The sequence below is a fragment of the Nicotiana tabacum genome, chromosome 3 (assembly GCF_000715075.1).
Source record: "Nicotiana tabacum cultivar K326 chromosome 3, ASM71507v2, whole genome shotgun sequence".
Taxonomy (NCBI): Eukaryota; Viridiplantae; Streptophyta; class Magnoliopsida; order Solanales; family Solanaceae; genus Nicotiana; species Nicotiana tabacum.
Window position 1 is genome coordinate 212726565 of NC_134082.1, and position 13742 is coordinate 212740306.

The 13742-nt window shown below is 33.4% G+C and overlaps 2 protein-coding genes across 2 annotated transcripts; both read left to right on the plus strand.

The window, feature by feature from the left end:
• Positions 1-2798: 2798 nt before the first annotated feature.
• Positions 2799-4053, plus strand: LOC107774708 (early nodulin-like protein 21). Its single transcript, XM_016594339.2, has 2 exons — positions 2799-3099; positions 3617-4053. The coding sequence occupies exons 1-2, from the start codon at positions 2907-2909 to the stop codon at positions 3925-3927; spliced, it is 504 nt and encodes a 167-aa protein (XP_016449825.1). The 5' UTR covers positions 2799-2906; the 3' UTR covers positions 3928-4053.
• Positions 4054-11309: 7256 nt separating this feature from the next.
• Positions 11310-13364, plus strand: LOC107774699 (protein NOI4). The gene is made up of 3 exons (XM_016594327.2): positions 11310-11447; positions 12272-12463; positions 12905-13364. The coding sequence occupies exons 1-3, from the start codon at positions 11439-11441 to the stop codon at positions 12926-12928; spliced, it is 225 nt and encodes a 74-aa protein (XP_016449813.1). The 5' UTR covers positions 11310-11438; the 3' UTR covers positions 12929-13364.
• The last annotated feature ends 378 nt before the right edge of the window (positions 13365-13742 follow it).

Genomic DNA, 13742 nt, shown 5'->3' on the forward strand with positions numbered 1-13742 from the left:
ACAAAATTTGGTATAGCATTAGACTTAGGTGACCCATCCTGATATAGTACGATCAATTCGAATTTATATTGTGTAAAATTCATTAAATAATTAATTCTTTATTAGATGTTTCTTTAGGTGAACATATATCTGTATGACAAAGCACACAAAGTAATTGATCAAATTTGTGGTTGTTCCTATGAGGAAACTCTCATGATACTAAAATTCATGTCGTATCGAGCATGTTATTCCATTTTGAAATTGGTTTATTTTTCAGCAAAAATGCTAGTTATATTATGGATTTCGACGAAGCCAATTTAGTCATTAATAAAATCGAAGTCAATAAAGATACTACTATGAAGAAACTAAAACCTCGAGCTCAAGGACGTAATTTTTCAATAAAAAGATCGATATGTCCCATAACTATTGTAATGAAAGATGTATATTTTTAGATGATAAATTTGTAGAGATGCATTCGTTAAAAAAGAAACTAGATGGAAAAAAATGTCTTCATTCTCAGACTTCAAATTTGGCACACAAATCATAATTGACATAATGGAGCTATTTCAATTTTCGAAATCTCAACTGAGTCCGATATCAATAAAGTCAAATCTGTGGTTAAACTTTGGAAACCTTTAGCCTTTAGATTTCTAGTTTTCGCTAAATGGCTATAACTTGAGCTAGGGACCTCCAAATTTGATTCCGGGCATACGCCCAAGTACCAAATCACGATACGGGCCTACTGGAATATTTAAAAGGGGGATTTGCATCTATACCCGCTTTTTGTGTCACGTTTTAACTTGTGCCCGCTTTGCAAAAAAAATTGCAAGCGTACCCGCTTTTTCGCATAACTTCAGCATAAAGGGCTGAAGTAGCAAAGACAATCACGCAAAACTTCAACATTCTAGTAGCCGGGACGGAAGTTCAGCTCTAGAGCTGAAGTTTTTGTTTTGTAACTGGCGAAGTTTTTGTTTTTATGTTTTCGTTTTGTAACTGGCGAACTTCAGCTCTAGAGCTGAAATTTTTGTGTTTGTAACTGGCGAACTTCACCTCTAGAGCTGAAGTTTTTGTGTTTGTAACTGGCGAACTTCAGCTCTAGAGCTCTAGAGCTGAAGTTTTTGTTTTTGTAACTAGCGAACTTCGGCTCTAGAGCGAAGTTTTTGTTTTGTAACTGGCGAACTTCAGCTCTCTTGTCCGAACTATCAAGTCATTTACATAGTAATTGTTTTGTTTACTAGAACTTTTATTAAAATTTTGTCCTATTAATAATCAACTTTTCATGCCATAACATATCTCAAGGGAATGTAGATGGCAGTGGTAATGCGATAATAACAATTGTGCTTCGATCAGAAAATATAGTTTGTTTATTTTACAAAAAATGCAGCTACAGCTACTGCTATTGGGTAGTCAACACCATTATTCGAGTCGTGATCCTGATTCGTCTGTCTTGTGAAGGAAAAATAATAAGGGATTCAAATAATTATCTTTAGTTGTTACAAAATTCAGACTCGCAAAAGCCATAGTAGTAAGAGAGCAGCACCAACAACAGCAAAAGAAGAAGAAGAAGAAGAAGAAGAAGAAGAAGAAGAAGAAGAAGAAGAAGAAGAAGAAAATGAAGGAGGAGAAAGAGGTGGAGAAAGGGGGCTGAAGTTATTTAAAAAGTGGGTACAAGTTAAAAGTTTTTAAAAAAATGGGGATAGGTTAAATGGGGGTGACCAAATAGGGCGCCTCGTGCAATTTTTACTATTTAAAACACTGATCCGGGTCTGTTTGCTCAAAATGTTGACCGAAGTCAATTCAATTGAGTTTGAAAGCTCTATTTCACCTTTTAATTCATTTTTCACATAAAAACTTTCCAGAAAATTATACGGACTGAATACACAAGTCGAGGAATGATAAATAGTGCTTTTCAAGGTCTTAGAACACAGAAATGATTATTAAATTTAAAGATGACATTTTGGATCATCACACCTGTACACAAATTAAAAATAATTTTTCAAAACCAAAAATATAAGAAGTAGTCAAGCATATAAGTTAATGATGTTTAATAGTGAAATAAATGAGAAAATATAAAATATAATAAATAATTTCTCGTATCAGTAATTTTATTAATAACAATCAAAACTCAATCTATTTACAAAATTGAGAATAAAAGAGAATGAAATTTTTATAAATTATACAATGTAGGTAATTAAAAAAATAATGTGCGTAAAATAGAGGTAAATTTTATAATAAATTTGCAAAAATTATCTATTTATACTTTACATAAACTTTAATAATAATTTAGAAAAAATCTAGTAATAACAATCAAAATTCAAAAATTTATGTACAAATAGAGAATAATAAAAATAGTGGAATTTAAAATCTCTCTTACACACACTGATATACATTATATGCATTTTAATATATAAAAATTAAAATAATAATAATAATAAAGTAGCAATACATTTTGTAATAAATTCATCATATAATTATTTTATTTATAATGTTAGTGAACTTAGATTAAATTATATAATAAGATATCATATTTTTAACTTATGAATAAATATCTGCATTAAAAAATATCTAAATAATATTAAAAAGGTATTACATATATGGAGAGTTGAATGTCAAGAGTAAAATAGATATTGCGTAGGATGAAGGAGAAAGTAATAATTGTTCAAAGTTGAAGGATGAATTTGATTTTCAATGTAAACTTTGGGGATGCAAATAATTTTTACCCATTTGCATTTCAGCCACTAAGGCCACCACCACCTTCACGTTTCCATTTTTTCCTCCCACCCGCATTTATGTGCGCACGTATAATAACTGCTCACATATGATACTAAACACAAAGCCTTTCCTCATTATCATCAAATTCTGAAAAAGCTTTTCATCTCTGAGCTCTTAATTAATTACCGCCTGTGATAATTAATTAACTTCTGATTATGGCCTTCTTATGCTCTAGTAACATGCTCTTCTCAATTTTAATGATGATTTCTCTTCATCAAGTCGTGTATGTCTCCTCCTTGGAATTTCAAGTTGGTGACACTACTGGTTGGGCAGTTCCTCCCTCAAATGACACCAATTTTTACAACAATTGGGCTTCCAATATGAGGTTCAAAATCGGCGACACCATTCGTAAGTACTGTTTAACTCACAACTAATTTCATATAATTAAATAGCAGCAAAGGATTTAAGTTATTAATTAGGTTTAAGTTTTGTACTCTCAACAGTGAATAAATTTCATTATGCATCAGGTTAAATTAACCTATAATAACATGCATGTCGCTCCTCATATATACAAGTCCAAGATAGTAACTTTATAATAACATTCTCTACATATATGCTTACAAAAACTTCTTTTTTTGTTTTTACAGAATCACTATTTTTTAATTGCTTTTAACATGTTATTTGCCTTCTTTATATGTTACCAATTAGACAGTTTGTTGTAGTTGAACTTTACGTAACCTATGATAGAACAAATTTTTTACACCATAAGTATATATTCTCTCTATCTCAAATTATCTGTCGTGTTTCTCTTTTACACGCCCCATAAGAAAAATTAATTAGAAGGGATTAGACTATTTTACATTTGTTCTATTTATGTGTTATCTCCATCTTCAAGAATAATTATTACTGAAGTGTTGGGATTCAGGTTTCAAGTACAAGAAGGACTCAGTAATGGAGGTGACAGAGAATGAATACAAGAAATGCAACTCGACTCGCCCCCATTTCTTTTCCAACAATGGAAACACGATGTTCACGTTGGATCGTTCAGGCTATTTTTATTTCGTGAGCGGAGCAGCAGGACATTGTGAGAGAGGCGAGCGTATGATCGTTAGGGTTCTGGTTCAGGATGTGATCAATGATTATTCTGCTGCAGCATCAGCTCCAGCATTGGCACTCTTTCAACAACTTTATGCTCTTCCGTTTGTGTTCTTTTTTTTCGTTTCACTTCTCTACTAGATGGTTAGATCTTTAGTTTTATCAATTTGTTGCTGATTTCTAGCTCTAGTTTATGTTGGACTGCTGTTTTAGTACATTGATGTTCATTTGCATAGACATACTTTGTTGAAATGTTTATTTCTTATTTACTCTAGATATATATATATATTCTATTTCTCATCTGTTCCATTTTATATGATATTATTTCCTTTTTAATCAATTAAAAGAATTTAAGACTAACGTAACAAATCAATAATGAAATGACGGACGAAAGTTGTACAAGCTTTGACGATAGGAAGGCATGAGAGGGAAAAATGAGAAAGAACAGGGCATTCAAATTTGAATAATCAACTCAACTACATACTATTGATATTGTAGCATGTTGCATTACTTACCCCCATTCAACCCATTTACCCGTTTTTGGCCTTTTAATCTATTATTATATATTGTTTTTATTGTTTAACTTTACTAGAAAAGAAAATTTTACGAGAGTATGATTCAACACGTTACGTATTCACAAAAAGAAAACTAGCGAGGGGCAATTTGATCGCTTAATTCGGCCGTTATATGTCAATTAAGATCGATTCCATGTATTGACGACCAGATTCCAGTTTGGTCCTTACATCACTTTAGTGACAGCAAAAAATCTAGTCATAACTTCTTTTAGCAACCAATTTTAATTTTCCATTGCTAATTGTCTGCTAAACAGTTACCGGCGTATTAGAAAACCTTTTACACCTTCCTCCCCTCTTTTTACGTTTTCCTTTTATTTTTGGGGAAGGTTTTCCGTATTCAAAATTGCAATAAGCTATCAAGAAAAGCTAGAAATTGCATACATAATTAATTTTCGTATCAAAGCTTTCTGGAGAAATATATTACAATACTCTTGTGACTTAGAACTTAGAACACAAAAGACTTGGCAGTAAAAAAAAAAAAGGCAACTTGGTGCACTAAGCTCCCCTTATGCGCGGGGTTTGGGGAAGGGCCGGATGACAAGAGTCTATTGTACGCAGCCTTATCCTGCATTTCTGCAAGAGGTTGTTACTGCAACTCAAACTTGTGACCTCCTGATTACATGGCAACAACTTGACCAGTTACGTCAAGGCTTTCTTTCTCAAAAGGCTTAACAGTAGTGCCAAAAATTTAGTTCCAGGGTGCTGGAAGCCTGGAGCTATAGGGATTTAGTAACAGGAAAAGATGAAAACAATTTGGCTATTACATTGGGATCTTGACCAATTCTGAAACAGGTAAACAAACACAAGTTGACATTCAGAAAAATTTTAAAAAAAAATTGAGCAAGACATACAACAGCACATAATACTACTAAGTATTAGTATCATAAAACGTTCTTCTGTTAGTGAGCAGGAAAAATCAAGGTACTGAAATTAGTCACATTACCAGCTACAACATTATACACGAATTAACGCCGTTATCCTTGATATTATTATTGCCAGCATTATCAAGTACAGTAGCAGCTGCAGCAGCCAAACTGCTCTGATCTTTCGTCCCTCGTCGTCTCTGGTACGTGATTTCATAATGATAAGAAACATTTGCAGTACTTGGATTATTCAGCTCATGATCATGATCGTGATGTACAGTTACCTTGTCAAGAAATATGGTATCGGACATTAATAAGTCATATTTAGCAGCATATATTTCCCATTCTCCTCCAACATGATATTCATCCTTCTCAGTATGCACCAATTTCATTTCCACCACATTGTTTCCCACAGGATCAAATAAAGGTAGTGCTATTTCTCCGCCAACTGCAGGAAGAGAAAGATCGCGACCCAAATTTTTTTCTACTTCAGTCTTTGGTAATTGTATGAACATTACACCATTAGTACCACCATATCTGTACACAATTTCAGAACATAATTTCATCTCAATAACTGGTTCTATCTCTATTAATCCAGTATTACCATTATACGAATATTGTTCGCTCAACTTTTGTACATATAGTCCTTTAACATCAGCTCTAGACAAACGCCTGAGGAATACAGGATTGTTCAAGTTAATGGCTTTTTGGTCTGAAGTGCATCCAATTTTAAGTCGCTTTTCGTTATTAAAAATCTCAATTACTACCAAATCTTTAGCTTTCAACTTATTTTCATTGACAAAGTCTGTCCATTGTCCAGCGAATTGACATTCACGATCGCCCCAATTATCCAATTGTAGATCCATTTCCCAGTATTTTTCTCCAGGATCAGCGCGTTGTAATTCTAGACTCTGTATATAATGCGCCATTCTCTTGGGAATCTGTAAGTGATCACTAGTAATGTCATCTTCAGTTAATTGTTTTTCAAAAATCTGTGTTCCGTTTTCATCTCTGTAAACCCACGCCGTTCCCATGGCGCAATGTGCACCAGCAGACTCACCTCTGCCATTAATATAAGAAATTAAGATCAATTCGATTGGCGCAATACATACATACATTTTTATTTTTCGTAATGTATCATATAGTATTGTACTGTATTGTTTTGATATATACAATATTTGGATGGATTGTATTGTTTGACGTCGTTTCAAGATGTCATGTAACAACAATACGAAGAATAAACTTGTAATATTATTTTAAAAAAATAAAGTACGAGGTAATATTATAATTATAAAAAAATGGCAAGATAGAGAAAAATAAGGTAATGACGCGGCCACACCAATGACCATAAAGTGACACTTTTCGTTGTTGCGTAACAATGAATTTAACCATACAATACAATAAAATTTAAATAACAATCAAAACAAACATTGTATTTAAAGTAATAGTACGATACAATACAACATGTAACAACCATCCAAACAAGCTGTAAGTGGAATTGCATCACTTTCTTGTTCACTTTGTTCATTTCGTTAAACAGACATGAAATTAACTAGTTTTGGTTCTGGTTTAAAGAATAGAGAGTTAATCAAGACTGAGGAAATTGAACATAATATTGAAAACAGGAGTAATTAACATACTTGGAATCTTTGGTTTGTAGAAAACCAATCCTTGAATTTTCAGCATTATCTTGAAAATTATCGTAGATTTCATTCTTTTCCAGTAAATGATCAAGGAGCCCTGAATTGTCTTCCCTTTCAGACATTTTCAATTTCTTTATTTTTTGCTTCAAATTCTTTTGATAATATGATATAAATCCCTTTAGACGTAGAAGAATACAGAAGAGCTAATGGAAATTTGGTTGTCAACTTTATATCGTAATTTATAGCTCAAATCTGAGGTGTGTAGTGCACCCTCACTTATTCAAAGCACATTTTCTTTATTTCCCAAAATTTTTTAGTGTTTGAATTTTAGCTATATATGACATTGACAATCACCCTTTTGAAATATTTAACCTAAATAATTAGTATACCCCAATTAGTAATTTTTCCAAGTCAATTGACAGGAAAAGGTTCAAGCATTATATAATTAAGTTAAAATATTTTCTCATTTTCTGAGATATATTACAAAATCTTATTGAGCTGTACACGTCCATATTAATAGTGGAAAGTTTCTTAAACACTTCAAAAGTCTTCAAAAAAATTGGTCGGTTAAATTATTTGAATTTTTCTTTTGAGATTTTTAGGAATTTTTAATGTTTGAAAGCGCCTGTTCTTATTAAAATAAAACAAAAATATTAGGAGACACTCACAAATATTTCTTCACAACATTTATCCAAAAACTTATCCAAAAAGTTCTCCAAACGCAGCTTATTGCCACCCAACAGGACCGAGAGAGGACATGACTTTTTGAATTTATGATATACTATATTCAAATAGGAATATAAGATGGGAATGTCATGCGTGCAACTTTTCTATATGTGGAAATTTTCATAAACACTTTGAAAAGTCTCAAAAATATTTGCTCAGATAATTTTTCCATTTTTTTTCTTTGAGATTTTTAGAAAATACTAAGTTGGAAAGTGCCTTTTCTTTATAAAAAAAATAACATAAATAAAAAAAGAAGAGGAAACTCACATGATTGAAAAGGAAAAAAAAAAATAGAAGTAGCCGAATAAGTTTTTGTTTTGCACAAACATTCCGATCATTCATCCAAAAGCTTTTTCTAAAAGTTCTCCAAACGAGATAGCATTCATAGGATGTTGAGATGGACGTGCGTGTTAGGATCGGAATGATCAAGTGTCATGCGGAAACTAGTAAAGTAAACCTTGAATGACGGTAAATCAGACGACAAAAGAGCAATTTACTAAAAGAGACACAAACATTTAACGTGGTTCGGTTAAGTGACATACGTCCACGGCGGAGATGAGCAATCCACTATAATAAAAAGAGAGTACAAAATATCGAGAGAACAACCTCACGAAGAGCCAAACAAAAGTGACACACTGACACTTGTCCCATAAAGTTCTCCCCCTAAACACGACTCTCAAGCCTCATATGGCTACATTGTGGATGCTACTGAATGAGAAAGACGAATCTTATTATAGAACTCCAAACATTTTCCTACAAGAAAAGAGACTAGCCAAATATGGAAGAATTATATTTTCCTTCTAGGAAAAGAAAAAAATCAATTATGGTAAATATGTTGTCCTTTCCTTCATGAGATAGGAAAACCAATTATCGTAAGGAAATCTGGACAAACACCTAACAGTGCGGGCACACCAGGTTAGATAGGATCATGAATGAAATTATTCCGGACAAGGTGGGTGTGGCCCCTATTGAGGACAAGATGTGGGAAGCACGACTTAGATGATTTGGACATGTGAGGAGGAGAAACACATACTCCCCGGTAAGGAGGTGTGAGGGGTTGACATTGGAGGGCCTTAGGAGAGGTAGAGGTAGGCCGAAGTAGAGTTGGAGTGAGGTGATTAGGCATGACATGCCGTAGCTACAGCTGGCCGAAGACATGACCCTAGATAGAAAGGCGTGGAGATCGAGGATTAAGATAGTAGGTTAAGTAGTTCAGATGATTCATAACGTTAGTGTTACTACGTACTCTCGCATTTGGTTGATATTAGGTTTCTTTGAATATTTGTTTTTTTAATTTTTTTTATTTCGATCATCTTACTATCTTGTTATATATGCTACTTTTTAGATGGCTTCTCGGTGTTATCCTGTCTTATTTTCTTGTTATTATTGTGGTACTTGTGCTTTCATGAGCCGAGGGTCTATTGGAAACTGTCTCTCTACCTCCACAAGGAATAAGGTCTGCGTACACACTACCCTCCCGAGACCCCCACTATATAAAATTATATTGAGTATGTTATTGTTATTGTTACTGTTGTTGAGATAGCATTCATTAGAAAGTAAAAAAAAAAATGTTGAATAACAATATTTTAGGACACAATGATACTATAGGTGTCAAATGCATGGGCGGGTTGGGCTATATTAATTTGGGCATTTGCAGCTCATAGGATTCCAAACTTTTAGAATCACTAACTTAATTTATGCTCAAATGACTTGTAAATGGATATACCTAGTCTGATCGGACATGTTAAACAGATTATAGAGAAATTAACTTGAATAGTCATCCACTCAAAATTTTAGACGGCAAATATATATAATATTGTATATACTATATGTATATTGGCTGGGAAATATAAATATTCTCAATCCAACGGCCAAATATATAAGTTTTCCTATACTTTACGGGTTAAAATTATTATTGAAAAATAGCTAGCGTTTGCAAAGTCATTAAAAATACTCATTATTTTGTTGCAACACAGAAGATTCCAGTATAACATGCTGGATTATAGAGCTCTTGCGTATAAACTTCCAATATATTATGTTGGAATTCCAGCACACGGAAAATTTTAGCATAATATGCTGGATATGAGCTCATGCGTATAAACTTCCAGCATATTATGTTGGAACTCCAACACATTATGCCGGAATCTCAATCTCATATGTAAAATATTTGACATTCAGCATATTATGCTGAAATTTTCCGGATTTTTAGGGGTATTTTTGTTCATATTTTATTTTTACATGAAAAGGTGGTTAAATTTTGATTACTTTTAAAACTGTAGCTATTTTTCAATTATCAGTGTAAATATGAGTGAAATTCAAAATTAGCCAGATTTACAAGTGGTACTTGAAAAATAGCCATAATTTCAAAAGTAATCGAGATTTAACCACTTTTCATGTAAAGATAAATCTGAACGAAAATACTGTTCAAAACCTGGAAAATATTCTGAACTTTTAGTATAATATACTGGAGTTCCAGCATAATATACTGGAGTTCCAGCATAATATACTCGTCCAGGATAATATGCTGGAAGTTTATACGCATATGCTCTAATCTCCAATATATTATGCTGGAAATTTTCGCGTTGCAGTAAAATAGTGGCTACTTTCAATAACTTTGCATACGCTGACTATTTTTTAATTACTAGTCTGAAAAAATGGCTAGCCCTATTTTCACCTAGGCTATTTTCTGACACTTCTGAATGATATTATGATTAAAATTTCCATGCGCCTCCAGAAAAGCATAGTGCTCTCTAGGACTGTGCATAATTTGGTAAATACCAAATTACCATACCAAAATTAAAAATTTTGGTATTTGGTATTTTGATATTTTGGTATTTGGTTTACATTTTAAAAAACTTTGGTATTAGATATGGTATTTGATATTTTTTTTTTAAAATACCGAAGTACCGACATCGCACTGGAATATATATTGGATTAGTTTTAAATATCTTGTCATCCTTGCAGCCCTCAGTTACCAGAGAGCTTCAGTAGAATATTTCTAGTTCCATGTTATTTTGTTGAAGTCTGTGCGCCACGTATTTTTGTCTATGTGGTTAATGGATGTTACCCCAATAGTTTTTGTAAACAATACTTGTGAAAGACTTATTTTGATCACATTTTAAGAAGCTTATTGGTGCCCGGTATATTACGGAAATGCAAGTTAGAGCTTTAGACCAGACAAACTTATATGTTGATGAAGTTTGTAAATATTATTTTAATCTTATGCTCTTATTTATAGAAGTCCCATATATGTTGTGCAGTGCTGTAACATTCATAAGATTGATTTTACTGCCCCAAAATATAACGTTCTGAAGCTGCTTTAGAACCGAATAAACCGAAGTTACCATACCGAATAAATCGAAACAGAAAGGCGAAAAACCGAACCATATCGAATCTAATTAGGTACGGTATTTGTATAGCATTTTAGAATATCAAATACCGAAAATATTGAACCGAAATATCTAAATATCGTACCGTACCGACCGACGAACACCCTGCTCTCCCTCCTCCTTCTTCTTCTTTTTTTTTTCTTTTTAAATTTAAATTTTGATTTTATAAAATATATCTTTTTTGGACAAAGCAAAAGAAAAAATAATTGCTAATTTCAAATAAGAAAAAGAGAATGTAACAGGGCGGACCATCTGTGGGTATATGACTTTTTTTAACTATATTTTAAAATATAAGATGGGGGGAGTCATGGGTGCAACAACTAATGTTGCAAATTGATGCCCACCCCTTTTCATGTCTCTCCCACAAGACTCGTTCTAATAATTCTCTTTCTCTCTGTTTTTTTTATCTTTTATTCCTTTCATCCGTTCAATTACAGGACCTAAAATCTCATATTCATGACTTCTGTAAGTTTCTCTCTCTTCCAATCTTTTCAGTTCTTATTTTTTCTTTTGCATGAATTTTGCTTTGCTAGGAATATGAACGTTCTTGAATTTGTGTTTGGCTATTGAATAGTCATCCAATTAGATGAGATTACAAACGAGATTCAGGAATATGAAACCTTATAAAATTCCAAAACCCCAACCCTTATTTCTCCTTGAAGGAATTAAACGTTAAAATTTGTTTGATTCTGAGGTAAATCTTAGTTCATTTATTTTGCAGCATGTATAATATTGTTTTGTTAATGCTGAATCAAAGATGGCATGGCTTTGACCATCTTATTCGCTTTTATTTTTATTCAACTTTCTGGTTTGCTCTCAGTTTTTGCTGAATTTGATTCATCAACTATTTGTACGCATTTTTTTTTAATTTTTATGGCCAGATGGAGCATCTTTAGTTTGTAATTGTTTCCTATTGGTTTAATAAAGATGTTTGATTGTTACTTTCTGTGTGAGCTTGCTCAAATAGCCGGTTCAAGTCCGGATAAAGGAGGAGCATTGTGGCAGACTGACAGCCAGCGTTAAATTAGTTAAATTTATGATGAATTCTAACAATACAAGAAAGACGAGCTTATATGGAGCAGTATGGTTCGTGATGATGCATATAACCGACCCGAAACTGATTGGGATTGAGGCGTAATTGTTGTAGTTGAAAGATGTTTACTAAACATCCCAATACATATAAGTTAGAGTACATGACTACATGTACAGAACAAAACATGAAGAAAGAACTTTATTTACTTGGCTAACTTACATGTCTTCATTTCTCTGTTTTTGACACCGTTTTCTAGCAAGAGAAAGGTCGGCCATTGCCGAAATTCGGGGAGTGGGATGTAAACAATCCAGCCTCGGCAGATGGATTCACCGTCATATTTGCAAAGGCTAGGGATGACAAAAAGGCCAATGGCACCGCTGCACCAACACAAGCGCCCAGGAATGACTATGCTTATGGACAATCTAATCCTTATCAGCAAGAACCCAAGGTATGCACTGGCTACCAAATCTTAATATTTCTTGTTTTGTGCTACAAGCATTCAAGAATGTTACTCTTCCATTTACCTGCAAATAATCACTATGCCATATTAACTATTTGCAGTTAAGATTTAGTTGTTCTTGTTGTTGACTTACAAATAGGTTCGACGTATGTTAGGAGTTCCATTTTAGTTCGGGTGTCCGTCAATGTAGAAATAATTGTTAGATTTAAAGAATACAATGAAAGAAAAAGGCCCAATGTTTGTTAGGAGTCTTTCTAATCTTATTAGAGATTTCTATGTCAGAAGAAAATGTAAAGAACTTCTGATGTTAGATAACCAAATTATTGAGCATTCTAGCGAAACGTGATCCTATAGCCAGACTTCAACTGCAGTATAGAATTAATGCGGGTTGATTAATTGATTGATTCTTAATACATCTATTATGTGCAGAAAAAATGGTTTTGCTGTTTCTGAAGCCAGAATGCTTCTGTGGCTGTGAGTGAAGAGACTTAAGATCATATTGAAGTTCAAGTCTGCCAGTCTAGGTACAGAGGTGGGAGAATGCGTGCTGCTGCTGCTGCTGCGTCTGTTTCTATTTTCGTCTATTGGTTTTATGTTGCATAAGGTTTCTTAAAAGTCTCTCTACAGTCCCCAATATGTACTTAGGGGAAGCGCCAACCAACTCTCACAAACACGCTAATGTATTGTGCTCAACGACAACCTTAGTCACTCTGTCGATTTATATCACCTCTCTAATAGAACATGGTCACTAGATTGAATGACATATCTTCTTTTCTGCTACGCTCAGAGCAAATAGCTGCTGTCTAGAATTTTCACTATGTGCTTCTACAATTAGGATATTGAAACTTGCTCGAGCTATATGGATTATGTATGTTGTACATTTTGATGATATTTGCCTCTTTAGTAGTCCATCAGGTTGGCTGCTGGTACATAAAGAAAGTTCTCATCTTTCATGCTTTAATTGCCTTGCCTTAAAACAAGGAAAGATCACAGTAGAGAAAGGCTAGTGTTAAAGGATGAACCAAATTAAATGGTTGTTCTAGAATGGCTATTCCTCACAATTGGTCTCTTTTGTCTCTAAAACGCTAGTGTTAAAGTCAAAGATCATTTAAGATACAGTGTTGTTAGAGTTCAAAGTAGAACGATAGAGAAAGAAAGAAAGTGAAGTATCCTAGTTGTCCAATAGACTCTCGAAGTTGCGGATAGACGTCTTTATACCGATCCGCAAGACTCTATTAGACATGTTCATGATTCGTGATACCAGAGC

Excerpts from the sequence above, each read along its gene's own strand:
- LOC107774708 (XM_016594339.2), top strand. The coding sequence starts at position 2,907 with ATGGCCTTCTTATGCTCTAGTAACATGCTCTTCTCAATTTTAATGATG. Across the intron at positions 3,100-3,616 it reads CAAAATCGGCGACACCATTC|GTTTCAAGTACAAGAAGGAC; the intron begins GTAAGTACTGTT and ends GTTGGGATTCAG.
- LOC107774699 (XM_016594327.2), top strand. Across the intron at positions 12,464-12,904 it reads CTTATCAGCAAGAACCCAAG|AAAAAATGGTTTTGCTGTTT; the intron begins GTATGCACTGGC and ends TATTATGTGCAG.